This window comes from Oryza sativa, chromosome 12 (assembly GCF_034140825.1).
Source record: "Oryza sativa Japonica Group chromosome 12, ASM3414082v1".
Lineage (NCBI taxonomy): Eukaryota > Viridiplantae > Streptophyta > Magnoliopsida > Poales > Poaceae > Oryza > Oryza sativa.
In genome coordinates, this window is record NC_089046.1 from 7,916,052 (window position 1) to 7,938,478 (window position 22,427).

General features: G+C 41.7%; 2 protein-coding genes across 2 annotated transcripts; one reads left to right on the top strand and one right to left on the bottom strand.

Moving 5' to 3' along the window:
- Positions 1 to 1,988: 1,988 nt before the first annotated feature.
- LOC107278188 (protein VASCULATURE COMPLEXITY AND CONNECTIVITY) lies at positions 1,989 to 2,816 on the bottom strand. The gene is made up of 3 exons (XM_015763697.1): positions 2,718 to 2,816; positions 2,427 to 2,620; positions 1,989 to 2,331 (listed from the first exon to the last, which is right to left on the bottom strand). Exons 1-3 carry the CDS (start codon positions 2,814 to 2,816, stop codon positions 1,989 to 1,991), a joined length of 636 nt encoding a protein of 211 aa, XP_015619183.1.
- A 13,310-nt stretch (positions 2,817 to 16,126) lies between these two features.
- On the top strand, positions 16,127 to 17,624 carry LOC9268826 (uncharacterized). The gene has a single exon (XM_015763286.3). It carries the CDS (start codon positions 16,239 to 16,241, stop codon positions 17,226 to 17,228), a length of 990 nt encoding a protein of 329 aa, XP_015618772.1. The 5' UTR covers positions 16,127 to 16,238; the 3' UTR covers positions 17,229 to 17,624.
- Positions 17,625 to 22,427: the final 4,803 nt, after the last annotated feature.

A 22,427-nucleotide genomic window follows, 5' to 3' on the forward strand; every position in this document is an offset into this window, starting at 1 on the left:
AAAGAGCATGTGTACCCAAAATACCATGCAGATGAGCCATGATAAACAGATAGAGAAGATATGTATGCCAGGGCAGATGAATGTTGGTGATGTGTTTGGCCATTTGCAGCCAAGAAATATCTCTGTGTTCTATAGTGTGTGAAGACTTAGAGGATAGACACGGCAGCAATGCATATGTGTTGGCAAAGGCAACCAGCCTATGGGCCATGTTATACAGGATAAAATTCCAAGTTTATCTGCTCTTTGGTGTATATATAATTAAACGGTCTGAGCTTTTAATTTCTACAAATTGTTTGGAAAAATGTCACAAACAGTGAAGAAAAGGCAATGTGGTTATATTGTTTGAGGCAAGTTATTGTAGCTAGTAACCACAGGAAAATAGGTTCCAAACAAATAAAATGTTATCATGGTCAATTAATCATCAAATGTTGGTAAGTGGCTCAGGTGAGATCACTAAGGGGCTCACTGGGATGTGGAAACAAAGGTTATTGGAGGAATTTTGAATGGTATGAATTATTTAGAAAATTTTCTTCGGCCCTTTTGGACAAAGGAGTGAATATCAAAGAAGACCTTGGTTTGCTTTTGTTGGCTAAAATGTAATTATTTAGAAAATTTTCTTCGGCCCTTTTGGACAAAGGAGTGAATATCAAAGAAGACCTTGGTTTGCTTTTGTTGGCTAAAATGCTCCTAACATATATAATATGCACATGCACCCATTTGGTCTCAGCATGTCTAGCTCTGACCCAAGTTAGCTTAACTGTCAGGACCAATTTAAAACTAATGATTTCCTCAAAAAAAATTAAAATTAATGTTCAGGTTAGGACAAAAGAATATATATCTAGTTGTTTGCAGGAATGAATAAATTTAGAGAACTACTATTTAAGTTTGTGCTTGTGTTATCAAAAATAAATAAATTTTGTGGTGGTTGTGCCTTCATTTTAAACTACTACTGAAAGAAAATGTGTTCAAGATATCGTAGCCTTGCTTAAGAAATCAAATTATTTCAGGATCAATTGCCATATCTGTCACATTTATACATCTTCTTGGACTACAGTGTGGATGCTCTTGGATGCGCAGTTGAAGCAATAACGGTAGCCAAGCTTAATTTCTTAACCATAGCCATTTACAACTACATTAAAGCAATACTACATCCGAAATATAACGATTTTGGCAATGTACTACATCCCTCCTGAAATAGTTGTCGCTTTGAGTTTTTTTCTAATTTTTAATTTTTTATCTTATTCAAAAAATTATGAAATTACTATTTATTTTGTTTGTGACTTGCTTTATTGTCGAAAGTACTTGAAGTATGACTTATCCTTATTTATATTTGTACTAATGGGAGTAGCTATATTTATGGCGCCATATTTTTTACCAAAAAATAGTCGGCATATATTTATATTGTAAGTTCCTAAATTACATATGTAATTTTAGTGTATTTACAATGTAAGTCTCGAAATTACATATGTAAGTATCTAAATTACATATGTAATTTTAGTGTATTTACAATGTAAGTACTAAAATTATATATGTAAGTCCCTAAATTAATTACTGTGTAAATAGAGTAATTACATTCGTTGATGACCAACACGTGTCATGCAAAGCAAAAAGGAGTACCAAAACGAGTCTAACATCTTGGCAAATGGGCCCCAAATAAAAATCAGATGACATTTCACTTCGATTAGAGAAGGGAATGTCAGCAGATGATGGGTCTTGCTCTCCTCTTTTTTTCTGGTCTTCGCATTGGATTGGGCCATAATGGGCCGAATTTGCATTGGCTGATCGGCTTGCAAGTTTATCTGTATCCAAATTTGCACGTATAGAACTATAGATCAACCAAATTCATCTACAGTTTTTTTTTTTTTAAAAAAAAAGGAGCAAATTCATCTACTAACATAAATTGGATCCAAAAACTTAAAAACCATTCGAATTATATCTTAGAACAAAACCAAACAAACACCATTTCAAAATTCAAATTACAATTTGCTTCAGGCAGCTTCGTCTTCAAACAGTTCCAGCATGGTCTTGTTTGATCCGTACGACGGACAACCATGACCACGACGACCCTGCTCCGGCTGCCCCGCCGCCGCGACGCCCAGGCGGCGCTCCTCCCAGCACGGCGCCGCCGCCGCCGCCTCGAGCGCGACGTACGAGGCGATCCCGACGGCGGCCGCGAGGAGCGCGAGGGACGACGCGCCGGCGAACACCCCGGCCACGAGCACGGTGCACCTGTAGTAGGTCTCGACGCCGTCCTCCCTCCGCCGCCGCTCGCCGCTCTGGCTCCTGAACGCGCCGACGACGAACGCCGCCGCCGACACGGTCGCCAGAAGCCTGCACACGCACGCACGCCGCCGGCGATCGATCGATCGTGACCTCGCTCTGATGATCAAACCGCGCGTACGAATGTGGAGTGTACATGTACGTGCCATGAGAGTACCGAGGAGAAGACGACGGCGACGCGGCGGTGGTCGGAGCGAGCACGGCGGCAGCGGTCCCAGCAGCCGGTGGCGGCGGCGACGACGGCCTGGCCGGCGAGCACCGCCGCGGCACCGGCGATCCCGCAGCCGAACGCCGGCGTCCGACGGTACACGCAGTTCACGCCGTCGTACCGAACGTAAGACTGCACAAGAACACACATGCATGCGTGTTAATTGCCATCTGAAAATCAGAATCAAAACGTACGTACCGAGAGCGTTCGATCGAGATGATGGCGGTGCCTTGGACTTGGTTGCCTCGCCGACGACGCCCAGCACGGCGGCGGCGAGCGCCAGCGCGGCCACCGCGACGCATATCGCGATGACGTGCGCCTCCGCCATCAGTGACCGTTGGAACTTGGAAGAGAGGTTGTCTTGGACAAATTAAATCGATTGGTATATAATTTAGTATTCCCTCCGTATTTTAATATAGGACGCCGTTGACATTTTAACAAACGTTTGACATTTCGTTTTATTAAAAAAAATTATATAATTATCATTTATTTTATTGTGATTTGATTTATCATCAAATGTTCTTTAAGCATGACATAAGCATTTTTTATTTGCATAAAAAATTTGAATAAGACGAATGATCAAACGTTGGTTAAAAAGTTAACGGCGTCATACATTAAAATACGAAGGGACTAATAATTAAACGGCACTTCTCGTGGAGGAAATCGCTGGTGTTGACGACTTCGAAGTTGGAACATTGTCTGGACTGCTACCTAGCTCGCTTTGCCTCTGAAATCGGAGCTGACTATCCAAGTACAGTAATTTAATACAGTATGTGTGTGGCATCTATCCTCCAAGCTAATGTTGATTAATTACCCCTCTATTTTGTAATGTACTCCGTTCGTTTTTTAATACATAACTAGAAAGGAAGCCCGCGCATATGCGCGGGCACCTTATTTATTGTTAATAAAATTAAGTCATATCTCACTATATGCATATAAGAAATTATAGATTTTGCCTTACAATTAAAAAAATATATGTCGTGAAATAGACCGTAGACTTTAATAAACGATAAGAATGTTTCTTATATTCAAACAAAAATCATTTTCGTTCATAATACACGTAAACTCACCTATTGTCACCATTACTAACTATCATTGTTGCTAGATGCCTTTTTAATAAATGGAATTACATCTGTATCACCAAAATAAGCCTAATACATTATTAATACATAAAACATTAATCTCCACTATATGCATACCTAAATATTTATCTCAACTCTTATTTCTAAATATATAAATAAATATTCTAAAAACACTGCTTCTATTGGTTAATGGGATAACACTGATAAAAATTAGACATCAATATCCCTCTAATAGGTGGAGCTACCAAGGATTTATTTCTCTTTTGCCTTCAAACATGGGTTTTATAGTGACGTACTCGTGCCTATCAAAGCTAGCATGGAGCATAATTTTAAGTCGTATTTCACTATCAGCACCCTCAAAGATCATTAGTAAGTAGGAAGTTGAGTGCTATTATCAACGGTGGCCTTCAATGGGTCTGCCTCAACTTAATTATATGTATGTCCCTCCTATAATTATGTTTACTACTTGTTGCCCTTTAGGAAAGAAAGAGAAGATGGATGTGATGAAACTAATTCTTTCCTTAAAAATATTATTTTTTACGTTTTGCGTTGACACAATTTGTTTGTAGTGTTAATCAGTACTGCTTAAATTTTATATGGTATAGATACAATATTCTCTTTTAAAATGAGTGAGGTTGGTCATTAAAAAATGTATCGTTAAACATACATATGACCGTGATAATCTTCAGAGTATCATATTATTGATAATCTTCAGAGTATCATATTATTGTTTATATTTTGATAAATATCTATATTTTAGCGTCTAGTTTGTTTTCATCCCCTATTATTCATAACAGGTCCATCAATTTAAATGAAAATTGATGACGAGATTACGTAGTTCCACGTGGCAGTCTAAGAGTGATTGTAGAAGTGCCACATGACCATATTTATGAGCATTAAATTATATTTTTATAGTGTAGAAAATCCTATTTAAAAAGATAGTCTATTTTTCCACGATGGTTCTAACACATATATTTTTCTTTAAGGTTTTATAGCTTTTTTTATCGTACTTACGTGCTTTTTTCAAATGAACAGTATAGGTAAAGGTATTTTTTTCCCATCGCAAGTTTTTCCAGTAAACGTCGTTTGTTTTTTGCCAAACGAACAGTATGTACAGGAGAGACTAATGGAATTTTACTATATACTCCCTCCGTTTCGTTTTATTTGACACAGTTGACTTTTTAGCACATGTTTGACCGCTCGTCTTATTCAAAAAATTTAAATAATTATTAATTCTTTTGCTATCATTTGATTCATTGTTAAATATACTTTTATGCATACGTATAGTTTTACATATTTCACAAAAGTTTTTGAATAAGACGAACGGTCAAACATGTGCTAAAAAGTCAACGGTGTCAAATAAAACGAAACGGAGGGAGTAATAGAAGATAGATAGATTGATTTATTATCAATAATAAAAATTATTATTATTATTTTTGTCTCCACTATGTACATGGAAAATAAAAAGAAGGAAAGGTTAATTACGTACGTACACGGGAAGGAGTAACCATTGTTGGTTACGTACGTAGGTACCTATGTAACAGAACCGAAGGGAACGGAAGGAGTAGCCGCTGTTCAGGTTGTTTTAAGATCAATATCTAATCTAACGGCTTATAATATTGGACCCACCGATTTAAGTGAAGATCAACGAATGGATGTTTTGCTTTTTTCTCAGATTTTCTAGGATTTTCTCTAATTTATTAGAGCGCCACATGTCGGCTTGAGAGCGTTTTGAGGAAGTTTAATGGACTTTTAGTATATAATAGATAGATAATAGATAGATAGATAGATAGATAGATAGATAGATAGATAGATAGATAGATAGATAGATAGATAGATAGATAGATTAACGTCATTATTAACTTTTTATATGCGTATGATTCTTTATCTTATTAATTGAACGACACCCATCTCGTGGAGAAAATCGCTGGTGTTTATGACTTCGAAGTTGGAACACTGTCTCGCCTGCTAGTTAGCTCCTTTGATCGGAGCTGACTATCCAAGGCCGAGTTTAGTTCCAAACTTTTTATTTAAACTTCTAACTTTTCTATCACATCAAAACTTTCCTACACACATAAATTTTCAACTTTTTCATCACATCGTTTCAATTTCAACCAAATTTCTAATTTTATCTTGAACTAAACACACCCCAAGTACAGTAAACTGTGTTATTTAGTACTCCTACATGTTATCAAATTCTCTTGTTTTCACACACATGCTTCACAAAATTGCTAAAAGTCAATCTTTTGCAAAAAAGAAAAAACTATAGAAAAGTTCCCTTAAAAAACCATATTAATCATTTTTTAAGTTTTTTAACTAATATATCAAGCACTAAACCGTCTTTCCATTTTGTGTGCTATGGGGGTTGGGTAACCCCCATAATCGAACACAGCCTAAATTGTGGGGGTTGCATATCCTCCGATCGAATGTTAATTACCCCTTCATTTTCGAATGTACTTTCTTCATTTCTTTTAATATAGGGCGTTGTTAACTTTTAATATAAGTTTGAGTCCTTGTCTCATTTTCTAAACAAATATGAAATTATTATTTATTTTGTTGTGGATTGTTTTATCGTTAAAAGTAGTTTAAAAATAATTTATATTCTACAAATTTGCATAAATAAGACGAATGGTTAAACGTACGTCGTTTAAAAGTCAACGATATTACATATTAAAAAATGGACGTAGTATTGTACTATAAGATTTCCCACACAATATCAATTATGCCTGCAGCAGGAATTAACACACAAAAAACATCCTAATTCGAGGTTCAAAATCTATTTGCAGTATTCCTCGCAAAAAGAAAGCTAGTATTTTCAATAATCCTGGCAAACCCAAAAAAAAATCTATTTCGAATTGACGAGCCAAATATTCGGTGAATCTGCACAACTGTGCTGGTGCAAAAATAAAATATTTGAAACCGCGACGGGATCCTCTGACGTACTGCCCTCTAACTTTGAGAGGATGACATGTGGGCCCCACAGCTAGCGGACCCACGTGTCGGCCACCCACTTCAGAGGGCAGTTAAGTTAGAGGAGCAGCTTCCATTTGAAACCGGAGTGCCGGACGACTATTCTTGCTCCACAGAGCGCTGGTCTGGCTGCGTTTTCTTCTAGTGGATGGTGACTACAGAGTACTTGGTAGGCATTGGCCTGGAGCGTTGATCTGTCTATCTCGTTTAATCAAAATTGCAAGATGCTTCATGAAATGGTAGGCATTGGCCGTTGAGGAATGATAGCTAAGATTATTTGTTGAGGTTTACTAATATAATTGGAGTACTGGAGAGTGATCAGGGTCCAGAAGGTTCCGTTCCCACTTGTCCTGCTATCATTCCCTGTCCATCCATTAGAATTAGAATTAGCTCGTGAAAGTGGAAAGCGAAAACCAGCTCAGCAGCAACCTAAAGTGGATAACGAGCTTGGTAAGGATCGGTTCGTCTGAGCTCGTTATTGTAATGAGCTAGCTCGGCTCTGCTTGTTAAGGTTAAGCTCGTTAACGCATTTATACCACATTTATAATTTTGAATTTACTATTTTATTATATACAAATTTAATTATAAACAGTACTCCCTCCGGTGCTATATTAATTGACGTTTTGGACAAGGTTGAGGTTAAACTTTTATAACTTTGACCATCAATAACTTTAAAAATATTTAGTTTAAAGAAATTAGAAAAACATATATAGATTTGTCTTTCAAAACACTATAATAAAAGTAAACATGTATTTATTTATTGTATATATTATAATAAAAAAATAAGGTCAAACGTATATCTTGTATTCTTGTAGAACGTGTCATTGTCCAAAGCGTCAATTAAAATGAAATCGGAGTAGTAAGTAATAGAGAATTATGTGTCCGTATATCCGATGCGACACGCCAAAACTTTACACCTATGGATCTAAACACCACCTAGAGTATAAATGCCATTTCTTTTGTTGATGTGATTTATTTTTATCAGCAAACAATCTCTAACCTCGTCTTATATTGTTTTGTATACTTATACTAAATTTTAATAAGATAAATGATTAAAAATTATTAAAAAATTAATAGTACCACTTATAGAAAGAAAAAATAGAGGCAATACTACTACAACCTCCTAGTTTAACGTATTTAAGGGTCTGTTGGATGGAGCTCAAACTCTAGCTCCACCTCTTCTGGTGGTAGAGCTCAGCAAAATAGTTTAATCTTCAAAAAAGAAAAAAGAGTGGAACGGGTGAGGTGCTCTTACAAATGAACAAGAGAGATGAAGCTAAGTTATGAAGCTACGTTTAACTTGCCTACAACTCCACTCCAGATTTTGCTCTTGTAGTGATGAGGACATCCTCCACTAATACCCGCTGGTAGAGACTCTAAAGTCGGGCGGCGACCGTATGAGCCTCTGAATAATCCCACCTTGCTTAGTTTGGGAGGAGGAAGCCACCTTAAAAGGGAGAGCCACCCTTCCCCTACCGGACTAGTCTTTTAGGAAGATTCGGCATTTCCCTGAGTGGGTGTGCCAAAGAACTGTTGGGGTCCGGGCAACCTTAAGTTATTGGGCCTCGGCCGACCCCACTTGGGCCGGATTGTTATCATTTGGTATCAGAGCTGGGCCCTTGTTAAGGGGGTGGGAATGATGAGGACATCCTCCACTAATACCCGCTGGCAGAGACGCTAAAGTCGGGCGGCGACCGTGTGAGCCTCTGAATAATCCCACCTTGCTTAGCTTGGGAGGAGGAAGCCACCTTAAAAGGGAGAGCCACCCTTCCCCTATCAGACTAGTATTTTAGGGAGATTGGGCCTTTCCCTGAGTGGGTGTGCCAAAGAACTGTTGGGGTCCGGGCAACCTTAAGTTATTGGGGCTCGGCCGACCCCACCTGGGCCGGATTGTTATCATGTAGTTAAATTTAGAAATTGAAAACCCGCCAAACATACCCTTAGCTAAAACTAATGGATTAGAGGACAAGCTAATTTTTAAAAGATATTTCTTTAGTAGTAGGTGACGCACCCGTCAATAGCGGAACACCCGTGGTGACTTCATCAATCTCAAAATATGGTAGTTCAATCTTTCATATAGATGCTCATATGGTAGGGTGTGTGTGTTCTTCTAGAGGTTAACTAGAAAATTGGTGCGCCGTTAGCGCACCATCCATATAGCAAACCATATTTATACTACATATACTATTTATTGTTATTCGTAAAAGCGTAAAATTTTACAGAGATATTTTAGCAGTTTTTAAATTTTATGCCTACAAGTCTGAGAAAACATTATATTTGTAAATATTTAAATTACAGAGGGAAAAAATGATGTCAAATATATGTTGGTTGATGGTCGATTCTGTCGGTGATATGGGCCTGGGGGTATCATGTTTAGAGGGAGGAGGCTGCCCCCCAATGCCACGTGGCACTCCCCCGAGGGGAGTGAGGCCCGAGGTGGGGTGACGGTCACTCGTTCCCAAAGACTAGTCGGAGGAGGCTGCCCCCAATGCCACGTGGCCCTCCCCCGAGGGGAGTCAGGCCCGAGGTGGGGTGGCGGCCACTCCCTCCTAGAGATTGGACGGAGGAGGCTGCCACGTGGACCTCCCCCGAGAGGGGTCGGGCCCGAGGTAGGGCGGCGGCTCCCTGGCCGAGACTAGAGGGAGAAGGCTGCCCCAGGCACCACATGGCCCTCCCCCGAGGGGGGATCGGGCCCGAGGTCAGGCTCCCCCGACCCCCTCTCTAGGTCACCATGTACGGTGGGTTAGGTGTCCGCCTACAGGTGCCCACCTACCCGCATTTATGGCGACCCGAGCGGTCGCGCCACGCCGCATTTAATGCGGCTGTACTCAACTGGTCGAATGACCGATGGGACTGGGTAGTGCGCCTGTGCGCTGCTCATGTGTCAGGCTGCGTGCAGCCTGACATGTCCCATCAAATAATGATGGTGAGAGGTTCTCATCCTCTTATCCCAGCCGGAGTCGGTCCTCCTGCTCTAGTCAAAGCTAGGCTCCCGTTTCCCGGTGTAATAGGAGCCCAGAAGTCTTTACCCATTAAATGGTGAATGACATGGGCGCCCTCCGTGTCAGGCGGCATGGTGTGGTAGGCCCCACGACTGAGGCGACGTGTATGCGGCTTCCAAGTTAAGGAACAAGACATGCATTTAATACAAAGATTGTAATACTTCTCGACGAAGTTAGGTTGTTGGGCCTATGTGGTAACCCCTTGAGGTATAAAAGGAGGTCCAAGCCTAGTAAGAGAAAGGGGAACTTCCGAGCGAACTGGCGCTTGGGTCTCGCAACCCCAAGCACTTGTTCTACACTCAATCAATCAAGCACAGGAGTAGGGTATTACGCTTCTCAGCGGCCCGAACCTGTATAAACCACTTTTGTCTCATCATCTTTGGGGGATTGAACCCCCTCAAGATCACACAGCTTCGCTCACCAAGCCCTCGAATCTCACCCGCTGCCCCCGGCCAAACTCACAAGGGGGGCCTCACGGTTCCCTGGTGGAGGAGTTCATTCTCCGACAGATTTGATTATTATTAATAAGATAAGGCTAAAAGGTGAAGTCTTATATGAAAATTGTTTAGGACTATAATAATTAGAGGTTTCTTATAATAGCACTAACAGTTGAATTGTTTTTTTAACTGGTTATGAAAAAAAAAGAAAATGATTTTAAATCCATTATTTCGATGGTTAAAAATCTTATCATTTGTATATCTACCGCGCTCTCTCTTTTTTTTCCAATATTTGCTTATCTTCTCTGTAGTCAAAAATATTGTCATGACTCATGACTATGAGAGGGCCACACAGTTCACACACTATTTGAAGAGCCACATGTGAATGGAGAGGGACACGCCTCCATATCTTCTATTGCGAGTAGTACACCATTTAGATGTCACAATCCGTAGCCCCATATGTATAATTCGGAAAACTATATCTATACCACCTCTCTTATGGCATTCATAGTGCAAGACCCTCCTCAAAGTATCACGTAGGATGAGGTAGCATATCTCAAATTTGTTTATCCTATAATGCAAAGTAACTCTAGAGATAGCTTTGATTTTTCATGCCGGGCCCTCATATTTCTTACTTTAGTCCTTATGTTTTTCAAATTTATAGAATAGTCCAACATTACACTGAATACCCTAAAAATTAGAAACAAATATAAAATCTCACCTCCATATCCTAGAAAATTGGCGCACCATCGGTACACCAACTTATAGCTAGGATATATTTACTTATTTAGAACAATTATTGTTGTTGTTGTCTAGAGTTTCAAATGCAGTTGATTTAGAAGAACCTATTTAATGAATTTTGAAAAGATTGAGGAATGATTAACTTAAAGAGATAATCCATGAAATGCCATTGACAAACGTCTAAGTCCCAGAAATGCCATCGACAAGTGTGAGTTCCAAGAAATGCCATCGTACAAATGATTTTGTCCCAAAACTGCCATCGTCGTTAGGGTTCCGTCCATTCCATGCCGTTAAATACACTGTTCATCCTATAGAACTTAACGGCGTGGAATGGACGGAACCCTAACGGCGATGTCATTTTTGGGACAAAATCGTTTGTACGATGGCATTTCTTGGAACTCACACTTGTCGATGGCATTTCTGGGACTTAGACGCTTGTCAATGGCATTTCATGAATTATCTCTTAACTTATAGTAATAATCGTATTTATGTAAAGATTTAAGCATTGTAAAAGAATTAATACAGAAAGCAAAATTATGTATAAAAATTATGTATAGTACTTGCCTATTTGCTTTCAAACCTTTGTTTTTCTCTTCCATTAGACAGAGTAATTAACACCTATTAATAATTGGTAAGATTAGATGATTAGTGGACTGAAAACTAAAGGATATAGTTTTTGACAAGTCTCTCTAAGAGAAATTTCTTGTGCTAATCTACCAGTGTCACCTACTCCCCTCTGTAGTCTCATATACGATACTCCCCCATCTTAAAAATAATACAAGCTAATCAGAGGTACAATCGAACATAGTTAGAGCAATATTATCAACAAATAGAGTAATATGGTTAATTAGTGTATGCATGGCTAATTGATTCTTCTCTGCCGCAATTAGCTAGCCGTACTTGTCTGCTGTATAATTATAATTCAACTTGAAATTTTTTTTTTTGCTAATGGAAGATTAACTTGTTTTAGCGTCTATAAATACCTTGAACAAATACTTTGGAAGATGTGTCTTTTGAATTAGTACAATTTACAGAATTTGTCAACCTATAGGAAAATTACGAAATTTATGTAAGGCATAATTTTTTAGGCAAATGACTCTAATTTTCAGCTTAATATGCAGAGCCAGTCTTTGTATTAAAATATTACTCTTTGTATTAAAAGTTAAAACCAGTCTTAAAAAAGTTAAAGCATCAAAGGTCTTGGAAATCAATATGTGACTATGTGAGTACTGGCATAGTTTGTGCGTATAAAAACACGTGAAGAACCACGTAATATCTTAATTTTTCCAGAGACTTCGGATGGGTTACATATCCAACTTCTTCACAAGGGTCAGGGCCAGTTTAGTTCCCAAAAATTTTCCCCTTTACCTATCACATCGAATCTTTGGACACATGTATGGAGCATTAAATGTGGACAAAAAGAAAAACTAATTGCACAGTTTAGCTATAAATCGCGAGACGAATCTTTTGAGCCTAATTAGGCCATGATTAGCCATAAGTGCTACAGTAACCCACATGTGCTAATGCCAGCTTAAGTAGGCTCAAAATATTCGTCTCGCGGTTTCCAGGCGAGTTCTGAAATTAGTTTTTTCATTCGTGTCCGAAAACCCCTTCCGACATTCGGTCAAACGTCTGATGTGACACCTAAAAATTTTCTTTTCCCCAACTAAACGCAGCAGGCAAGGTGATTTATTGACTCCTGACTTTTCCTGAGAGTTCAATGGACAGAAGAATGCAGTTTAAATATGCATAGGGCAGGACCCGTGGCATAATTTCAGAGTAGTAGAAAATTTTGTAGAGTGCCACGTGGCCCAATGGCAGCCTGGATGCTGCACCCTGAAATCGTTATTTAAGATGTGCGTGTGTTTTAAGCGCCAGCGTTGGTAACATGTTTAAAAAAATGGCCTTATTACCATGTTTAAAAAAAATTAAGGTGTATAAACGAATGAATCGACTGTTATAAAGTTCTAATAAATGCTTTAACAAATTTTATTATTAAAAAATTGTTACACGTAACGCGCAAACGAAATGAAAACAGCTCACCATATGGCCCGGACCAATCCGCCCGTACGTTGCCATCACGCCCGAACAGTCGCGCTCCGGTCCGGCGAATCCGCGGCGCCGTACAGCGTGGTGGGCCCCACATCCCACCGCGCGTCGGACCAATCGCGACGCCCCGCGCCAGGCACGCCTGGGTCGACTCGGGGGGGGGGGGGGGGGGGGGGGTTGACGTGACGTCAGGCGCGATCCAGCGTGCGGGTGCGAGGCCACGCGTCCCGGGCCCACGGGCGTCCGTCCCCGTCCAATCCGGTGCAATTATGGCTGCACGGCGCGCGCCCATTCGCCCACGTACGCCTGTGCTAGTGCCTCACTCCCCCCCTGACCCTGACCCTGACCCTAACCCTGTCACGTCGTCGTCTGCCCACTTCCCACTCTCCCCGTCCTCCTGTCCTGTGCCTCCTGTGCGTGCCTCGTTGCTCTCGCGCTATGTGCACACCGTGAGGTGCACCACCATGCCAACGCCGTGACAAAATACCGATACGTACACCCATATAGTAGAAGTAGTACTTGTCGTCTCCTACCGCTAATGCTGTGAGAATGAAGTTTTCCGATCTAGGTTTCCATGTCTTATTTATTTATTTACTATAAAAATGTCCGTGCGTTGCAACGGGTAAAGGCTATTGTTATATGGTTTAGTTAAGGTGAAATTTACTCTATGAATTTGTTTAGATATATATATATATATATATATATATATCAAGCTGCAATTAGGAGTATGTTCATCTCAAGTTAGCATGCGAGTATTTTTTTAAAAAAAAGGATTTCTTATACGGATATGTATTTCCAAAACAAACTTAAAAACCTCAAATACAGATATTGTATTTCTAAAAGCGAACGAACTTAAAACCGACTCATACACGGATGACGTACCAAAATACCGATAAAAACATCCTCAATTTTTATAATAGTAGAGATTTGTTTTTCTTATGAAACACTACCTCCGTCTAGAAAGATCGCCGTTTTATACTGTTCATATCTAACATTTGTCTATCTGTCTTATTTAAAAAGTTTCTATGATTAGTATTTTTATTGTTATTAAATGATAAAATATAAGTAATACTTTATTTCTGACTATCTTTTTATTTTTTTCATAAAGTTTTTAAATAAGATGGGCAGTCAAATGTTAGACACAAAAACCTACAACTGCACTTAGAATGGGACGGAGGTAGTAAGTTCAAAGAAAATCTACTAACTATTTATTGGTAAAGAATATATCTATCTGGCTAATCGGCGTAGTGGATCGCAACGAGGCAGACGATTTGCTACTAGACTTATTTAAAACGACCATCTATATAGGGTGTGTTTAGTTCATGCCAAAATTAAAAGTTTGATTAAAATTGGAACGATGTGACGGAAAAGTTGGAAGTTTGTGTGTGTAGGAAAGTTTTGATGTGATGGAAAAGTCGGAAGTTTGAAGAAAAAGTTGGGAACTAAACCATGCCATCGTACAACACTTGGGTTTCAATGCAAATAAGAGAACAAACAAGCTTGGTGTTTACACCCAAATTTGGCACCTAGGATTAAAATAGGAAAGATTGCCAAAATTTGGAAATCTACCGGTTTCCTCCGAGTGGGCCGGCCTGACCGACATGTGTTAGGCGGTCAGACCGCCGGTTGTAGGCCGATCAGACCGGCGGGTCCGAGTCCGACCCTGTTTCGTCGGGTCTCGAGGTTTCCTTGCTCGGGAAGGTATGTTTCGGGTTTCCTTTGGATTCTACCCCGAGTTGGACGTGGAGGAGGGCCTGTAGAAGGCAAGACCAACCCATATATAAGGGACAAGGCCGGTTCATTGTAAAAAACAATCTACTATCAATCAATCGAATCGTTCTTTTCATATTGCTTTTAGTTTTCTCTTAGTTTGTCCATCTTTGTCGGTTTGCGCCGTAAACCGTCCGCCGCCACTGCGAGAGTGCGACACCTCTTTGTAGGTTTGTCCTGAAAACCTTCCGTTTGCCCACGAGACGGGTAGTTATCTAGAAATCGGCTCCGCTAGCCGGTTTATTTATCAAAACCCATCTAGGTTTAGCTCTTTGCTAGATCGAGGTGGTTGGCGACTTTAGGATCACCGCAAGGCTTAAGGTGCTACGATCGTGCTTGTCAACTTGTCAAAAAAGTTGCCAACACTTGGCTTTTTCAAATTTATTATCTTTGAGTTTTGGATCCACATCCTCATCCTACCATTAGTCATAAGGGAAAAATAAACCTTTCACCCATAGACTTATCCATCCAAACATTAGTGTAGTCCGAAGTAAACATAGCAATAGCTAAAAAAAATATTGCTATGTTTCTCTATAAATCAAGTTAAATTTAAAGAAATTTAAGTAAATTAAAAAAATCAAATCATCTTATAATATAAAACTTGTTATAAAACTGATGGAGTACTTGCTTGGATGAGCGTTTAAATAGATAATCGTAACGAAAAGTTTAAATAGGTATTTATACCCTATATACCTCATAAAACTTATCACACATTTTGTGTATGGGTATCATCAACCAACAAATAGATAGCCAAATCACAATCATCCAATGCCAAGCAAGGAAACCAAATCCACCAACCAATACAATCACACCAAATTGCACGGCCACTATTTAAAAGTGGAGCCCCGGACAATGGAGGATGGATATTTGCTACTAGTACCGCTGACTGCAGTTGCCCTTCTGGCGAGGGAAAATAGCCGGGGTGAGGTTAGTGGAAAAACGTTGGTGGCCCCTTTTCCCCTGGGGATAAAGCACACAGCTGCCGGTGGGCCCCACCGCCGCATGCTCCAGACGGTCTACGTGTTCCCTCCCAACAATAAAAGCGCCTGCACACTCCGCGCCCTCCCATTGGTCCAGACACACCATCGCTGGTAAGTACTACTAGTACTCCTACCTTTTACCCCCCTCGACTCCGACCACACGAAGCCGATCACCCTAACCCACTTACACGTGGCCCCGAGATGACTTCCGGACCCACCTGTCAGTCACATGGGTACGCCATCGCGTGTCGTCGAAGCGAGGCGGGATGCGGAGGACACGTCGACTCTGCGCACCCGCTTTTGCTGGCGGGTAGGGTAGGTCAGGTGTGGGCCATGGGTGTCAGTGAGGGGGGAGTATTTGCTGCTTGCCCGCTTTGCGTGGCACGGCAGGCAAGGCGCTCCTCCCCTCCTCCAATGGGCAATGGGCCGGCGCGGGTGCGGGCCTTTTCACGTGCCGCGCGCCACGTGTTGCGGCGAGACCAATCATAGCCCGCCTCCTCCCAGTGACACGTGGGCCTCACGACACGCGTCCGTTCCCACCTCCCTACTCCTTAGCTCCTAGCTTGCTCCGCTGTGTATTAAAGGCCTCTCCGCCCCACTCGCCGGCGTCGCGTTCCACTCGCCGGGAAGGACAGGTAGCCAGTGCTCGTCGCCGTTCGAGTTCACGACGAGGTGAGGTGAGGTGAGGTTGGGAGTAGTAGTGGTCTAGTGGGTGGTTGATGGAGCGGAAGGGAGGGTGCTGCTTGGCGCCGAGGTACGGCGCGGCGTCGGCGGCGGCGGCGGCCGGAGCTGGGGGACAGGCGGCCATGGCGTGGCAGATGGGGAGGATCATGCTCAAGTTCCGGCCGATTGCGCCCAAGCCGGCGGCGATGGCGCCGGCGCCGGTTGCGGGTGTGGGGGCCGGGAAGGGGAAGCGGAAGGCGGTGAGCGGCAGTGGTGGTGGGAGGAGGGGGAGGAAGCCCAAGAAGGCTGCTACCGCGGCCACGTTGGCGCCGGCGCATGCACCGGCGCCGGCGCCGTCGGTGGCGGGGAAGACTGTACCCAAGGTTGTCGGCGACTGCAAGGAGATGGAGAGGGAGAAGGAGAAGGAGAAGTCGTTGTCCTCGCCGTCGTCGTCCTCGTCCGGGATGACATCCGTGGAGTCGTCGCCTCCACCGCCACCGTCGGCGATGCTGCCGCTCCTGCCTGTGCGGCCGCTGGACACGACGACGACGACGCCACCTCCTGTGGCGCCCGCGCACGCTGCTGCGCAGTCGGTGGTGGTCGCTCCGCCTCCGCGCGCGCTGCTCCCAGCCGCGGCGGTGGTGACGGTGGAGGACGTGACGAGCGTCTGGCGCGACGGCGGCAGCGGCGCGGCGCGCGCGGGGGACGACGGCGACGGCGCGCCGGCGTTCGTCTCGGACCAGTGGGGCCGCGTCACGTGGAAGAACGCCGCGTTCCACCGCGCGGTGGCGCCGGACGCCGCGGCGCCCGACCAGGCGCGCGTGGCGCTCGCCGCGAGGGACGGCGACGCTGCCGCCGCCGTGCCGGCGTGGGGCACCTGCGCCGGGTTCACCTGCCGCGTGCGCGTCCACCCATCCCCATACTCCCCTCGCCGCAGCTCCGTCGTGGCCCCCTGCGACGTGTGGCGCCTCGACGCCGGCGGCTGCTACCTCTGGCGGCTCGACCTCCAGGCCGCGCTCAGCCTCAGCCTCGGCGCCCTCCCGTAATACGCCTCCGTCGCACGGAGACGTATTCTCGTCGCGTACTATACCCGTATCCGTATCCTGGTCGGGCGCAGATTAGGGCTACCTAATTACAAGATTAAGAGATGGAATTAGATTAGCAGCAGAGCAGCAAGATTTGCAAGTGTAAGACTATCTCCAACAGTGGAGACGCAAAAACGATACCTATTTCTTGTTTTGGGTCATGCACAGTAAGATTTTTTTAGGTTTGGGTTGCCTCGTTGGAGATAGCCTAAGAAGGAGAATTAACTAAGCCAAGTGATGCTTCTGGAATCTGGAGGCATGCAAGAAGCATGCGGCTCTTTTTTTTTTAATTTTTCTATTTGCCCCCCCAAATGTATGGAGATTTACCTAATTATTTAATCTCTATTTACCCCAAAATGTATGGAGATTAATCTTTGTTTATTAAGCACTAATTAGTTTAATTAGTTGGTGCCACAGACGAGGCAAGGCAGTGGATTACGAATCCTGCAGAGGCAACGGAATATTTGGATTGGTGTCACGTCATCTTTTGACGTTTACGTAATCACCGCTGACTAGTCAGAGCCGCGTGGAGAGATCTGAGCCGTCCGTGGCTAGGGCAGGTGGAAATCATGTCGCTGTGATGATGTGAGGTTGGTGGGGATCGGACGGCGACTAGCGGTTTTAATTAGTCCCCCGATTAGTAATAGTTAATTGATCCACTTGTTATATTTAGTAATTGTTCATGGTACTACTACTACAACGGGAGAATTTACTATTTGCCACACTCTCAAAATGTCTCTGCTCAAATGCCACTGGCAAATAGTAAATTCTCCCCTACTACAACAGGTGTATTTTTAATTTAAAAAGTGGTAGCTCATGGATTTGATCAGAATAATCAGTCCAACTACAAGCATAATACTGTGTGCATACCATACAAATTAAAGTTTTTTTTAGGAACCATACAAATTAAAGTTGAGCCAAAATATTTGCATTCCAATTTTCAAAGTGATTTTTATCTAATTTTGGTTTATTGGTTTAGGATTCAATTTATAATACAAGTCGAAGTTTTCTAGGTGGCCGCTACTTTGAAGCCTCTTTGAACCAAGGATTTTCATACGATTTTCTATTTGAGCTTTCCAAATCTTATGAAATTCATATGAAATAGCTCATTGTATGTAGATTTTGGAGAAAAGCTAATGAGAGCTCAAAGCCTCAAACCTCTTGAAATCTTTTCTTTGAGTCTATCTAGCTCTGATCTAATTCCTGAATTTTTTCATGCGGTTGTTTCTTTTTTTTTTGGGGGTTTTATAATTCTTTATTTTATACATACAATCTCATCAAAATTTCATCTTTTTCCTATTCCTACGTTTCAAAAAGACGCTCAAATTCAAACAAAATCTGCAATGAGAAACGATGCGGTACATTTTATCATTGCACATTTGCACATCATGCATTTTCGCCTCGTGAAGGAAAAAACATGGTACAAATCCTTCAAACACACCAGGCTTGTTCGGCTAATATGGTATTGCGGCGTTTGCAGCAACAGTACCAGTGTACAGCTATATATGCCGAACGAGCCACATTCTATTTGAAGTAGTAGTTTCCTCAATTTGTTTGCAATACTGTAATAAGTAAAATGTAAAATACTGTAATTTGTTTGCATTACACTAGTGGTCTACTCCCTCCTTAAAAAAAATTCAATCTAGTCTATAAAATGTCTTATCTAATACACTAGATTAAGGGGCTCTTTGATTCATAGGATTCGCAAAGGATTTTCATACATTCAAATTCCTATATATAGATTATTTTTCTACATGTCCCTTTGATTCGTAGGAAAGAAATGAAACTTTCTATAGAATTGTATTCCTATGCTTCACATCTCATAGGAAAAATAGCTAGAGGTGTGATCTCTTTATGAACTTCCCTTTATTTTTCCTATAGCAGTGTCAAAGGACTCATATTGTCTTTTTTTATGTTTGTTGATCCGGTAGAATTTGAGTAATGTACCGCTTCAACTTCTAAGTTTTTTTCTATTTCTACGTTTTTTTTTATTATGCAATCAAAAGACCTAGGGTGTTTTAGATGTAGGGAGTACTCCTCCACGTGTCCCATATTCTTCTCTCTTTTTCTTTTTCTCTTGAGTTTCCGCGCCGGCCTCCATCCAATGGGACGCCGCCATCGCATCGCATCGCCGCGCGAGCACTGGTCATCGTCGTCGCCGCGTCCTACTCAATCCCCCCTATACCTCCCAGCCTCCCACCACCGCGCGCCTACGCCATTGGTGCCCCTTGGCCCTTGCCCCCCGCGCGCGAGAGAGAGCCAATCGGAGGCGACCACCACAAGCAAACCCGTCGCTTAAACTAAAAGCACGCCGACGCCGACGCCGACGCCGATCGCCGACACCCCATTGGTCCACCTCGCTCTCATCCATCCATAGCAAGCTAGCAGTGCTTACCTAGCTGGAGAGACATCGAGATGGATCCTTACAAAAGAAAAGAGAGAGAGAGAGAGAGAGAGAGTGACTGCGAGAGGCGGATCTCTTTCCAGATCTCCGGCGGACAGGTGGACGACGGCGACGGCGCCGACGACCGCGCGCTGATCGCATCGAGAGATCGTGCTGCTTTACCGGAAGCATCTGAATATCATCTCGCAGGGGCAGGGGTCACAAGCCGCGGCTCGCCATTGGGCGGCGCCGGTGACTCGGCGAACCGTACGGAGCTCGCCGGCGATTGGCTGGTGGGTCGTAAAATACCTCGAGTGAATTGATTGGCGGAGCAAATATATCAGGAGATATGATGGGCACAGGAATGATGATGACAAGATGGAAGTGGCCATTGGAGGGTGCGTAAGGTCGCCATTGGCACAGTGCCAGGTGGATGGTAGCTATAGTAGACATTTGTAGAGAGTTGGAGTAGCTAGGAGTGGGATTAATTGGATGAGCTGCATGCTGGCTAAGGGCCTTTGAATCATAGGATTGAAAAAACGTAGGAATAAGAAAAACGCAGGATTTTGGTATGAATACAAGTGTAAAACAAAGGATTACAAAACATAGGAAAAACACATGAATGGCCGTTTGATTGGACCACAAAAAAAACGCAAGAATTAAAGAAGAGATGAAGACTTATAGGAAAGTTTCCATGAGGTTCTCTAGATTTCCTCCAAAACTTACATGTCATTAGGCATTGCATAGGAATTTCATAGGATTCATTCCTTTGATTCAAATGGATATGTAGGAAATATTTCTATAGGAATAAAATCCTTTAAAAATTCTATGAATTTTCCTTTGAATCAAAGGGAGCCTTATATTATTTCTATACGGACGTACAATCTAGCGGCTTAATTATTGATTATAGTTGGGAGATTAGTGTGGAAAGAGGAGTTTTATTTATTTATTTTCTTTGACAAAGAAGGTAAGCTGTCTTAATTATAAGCACATATTTGGAATAGCATTCACTTTCTAAATTCCTATAAGAACTAATATAAAAAGCGATGTATTGAACCCACTAGTCAAAATTTGCAGTTTGGCCCCTCCTGATGACAAAAGGTGTTGCAATATGTACTGTAATTGTAGCTTTAAATTTTTGAACGCCACGGAAGCGTTGATTAGTGTCCATCCCTCTGTTCTTTTTTTATTTGATGTTTTGGATATTATTGCATGTTCCATCACTACGTTTTCTAATTATATGAAATATTATCGTGGAATTAATTTTCATGATAGATCGGCTGGTATTATTTTATCCTATATATTATTATTTTTATATAAAGAATAATTTAAGACAACTCATATACTATATTTTAGGTCGATCAACATCTACTTGATCAGTATGGAGGACGTACGGTGGTAGCATTATTCGAACTCATATTTTAATGACTGAAATATATATTTAGTAAATGGTGATAACTTTATACTGTGCTAGAGACAAGTATGATATATATGTGTTAAAAGCTTTCTTTACTTTAGTTGAAAGCTGACCTTTTCTTGGTATCAATTTGTTTTGACTCTGGAATCTTCCACGCCTAGCTCCTCACCAAGGGAGTGTTTGAGAGTAGGAGAAAGGAGAGATCACTGAGAAGACACGTAAAACGAGCTAAGTTATTAGCGTATGATTAATTAAGTATTAATTATTTAAAACTTAAAAATAAATTAATATATTTTTAAAAATAACTTTTTATATTTTTTTAAATACAATTCGGAAAGCGTGCAGGTGGATAACTAGAGAAATCTTCTTTTTAGGTTGTCAGTGTCAAATTTTGGTAAGTTTTGGCATGACTAATTTTGGTAAGGTAAAGTTATGTTTGTATTGAAGCCAAAATAGCCTAAGTTTACTATTGCAATGGCCTATTTTCTTAGGCATGCCAAAATTTGGTTTCAAACCAAATAGACACTGAACACTATTGAAATTGACAAATATTGGTAAGCCTAATTTAGACCTTAAACCAAACCAGCCCTTTGTCCCTGCTTAAATGCAGCCGTATATATGTTGTCCTGTCATCCTCTTACTTGCCGGCCGTGGCCATCCATGCATGACCGTATTTATTTGTGAGACTGACGTACGCGATGCACAATTCATATTTTGTGCCACCAATTTCAGAAAAAAAAAACTGTACTATTGTAAATTTTCACATAGAAATGCAAACATGACATAATTCGCAATCCCTATTCTGTTACAACGCTATTTTTAACAAGAGTGTCACAACATGTTTCTTTTCACTGCACCCTTTTTTAGTAGACAGTTGTTTGGAAAGAGCTAGTAAAATAGTAGGGTAGGATGGGCATAATTCAGTGTGGTTCTTATTAAGGTTGCGTTCAGGACAGAAGTTTGGAAACTTTTCTCCCGCGAACATAAAATAGGGTGGCTAATTAGCGCATGTTGATTAAATAGTAGCTATAAAAACTAAAAAAATGGATAAATATGATTTTAAAGCAACTGTCCTATATGATTTTTAAGCAATTCATAAAACGTGAGAACGAAAAACGAGGGAGTAGAAGTTGGAAACATTCTGAACACACCCTAAGTATGTCAACAAGAGATAAACATGCTGATAGTACCAAATATTTTGATAAGGATTTTTTTAAAAAATGTTCAGTTTAAATAGCAAATTTTAGTAGAGTAGCAAACAAAATAATCCATATGACACATAGAATTAATGGAGAGATGAATTATCGGTGCCACATTTTTAAAAGTACAATTTATACCACTTTTTATAAAGTTTTAAACT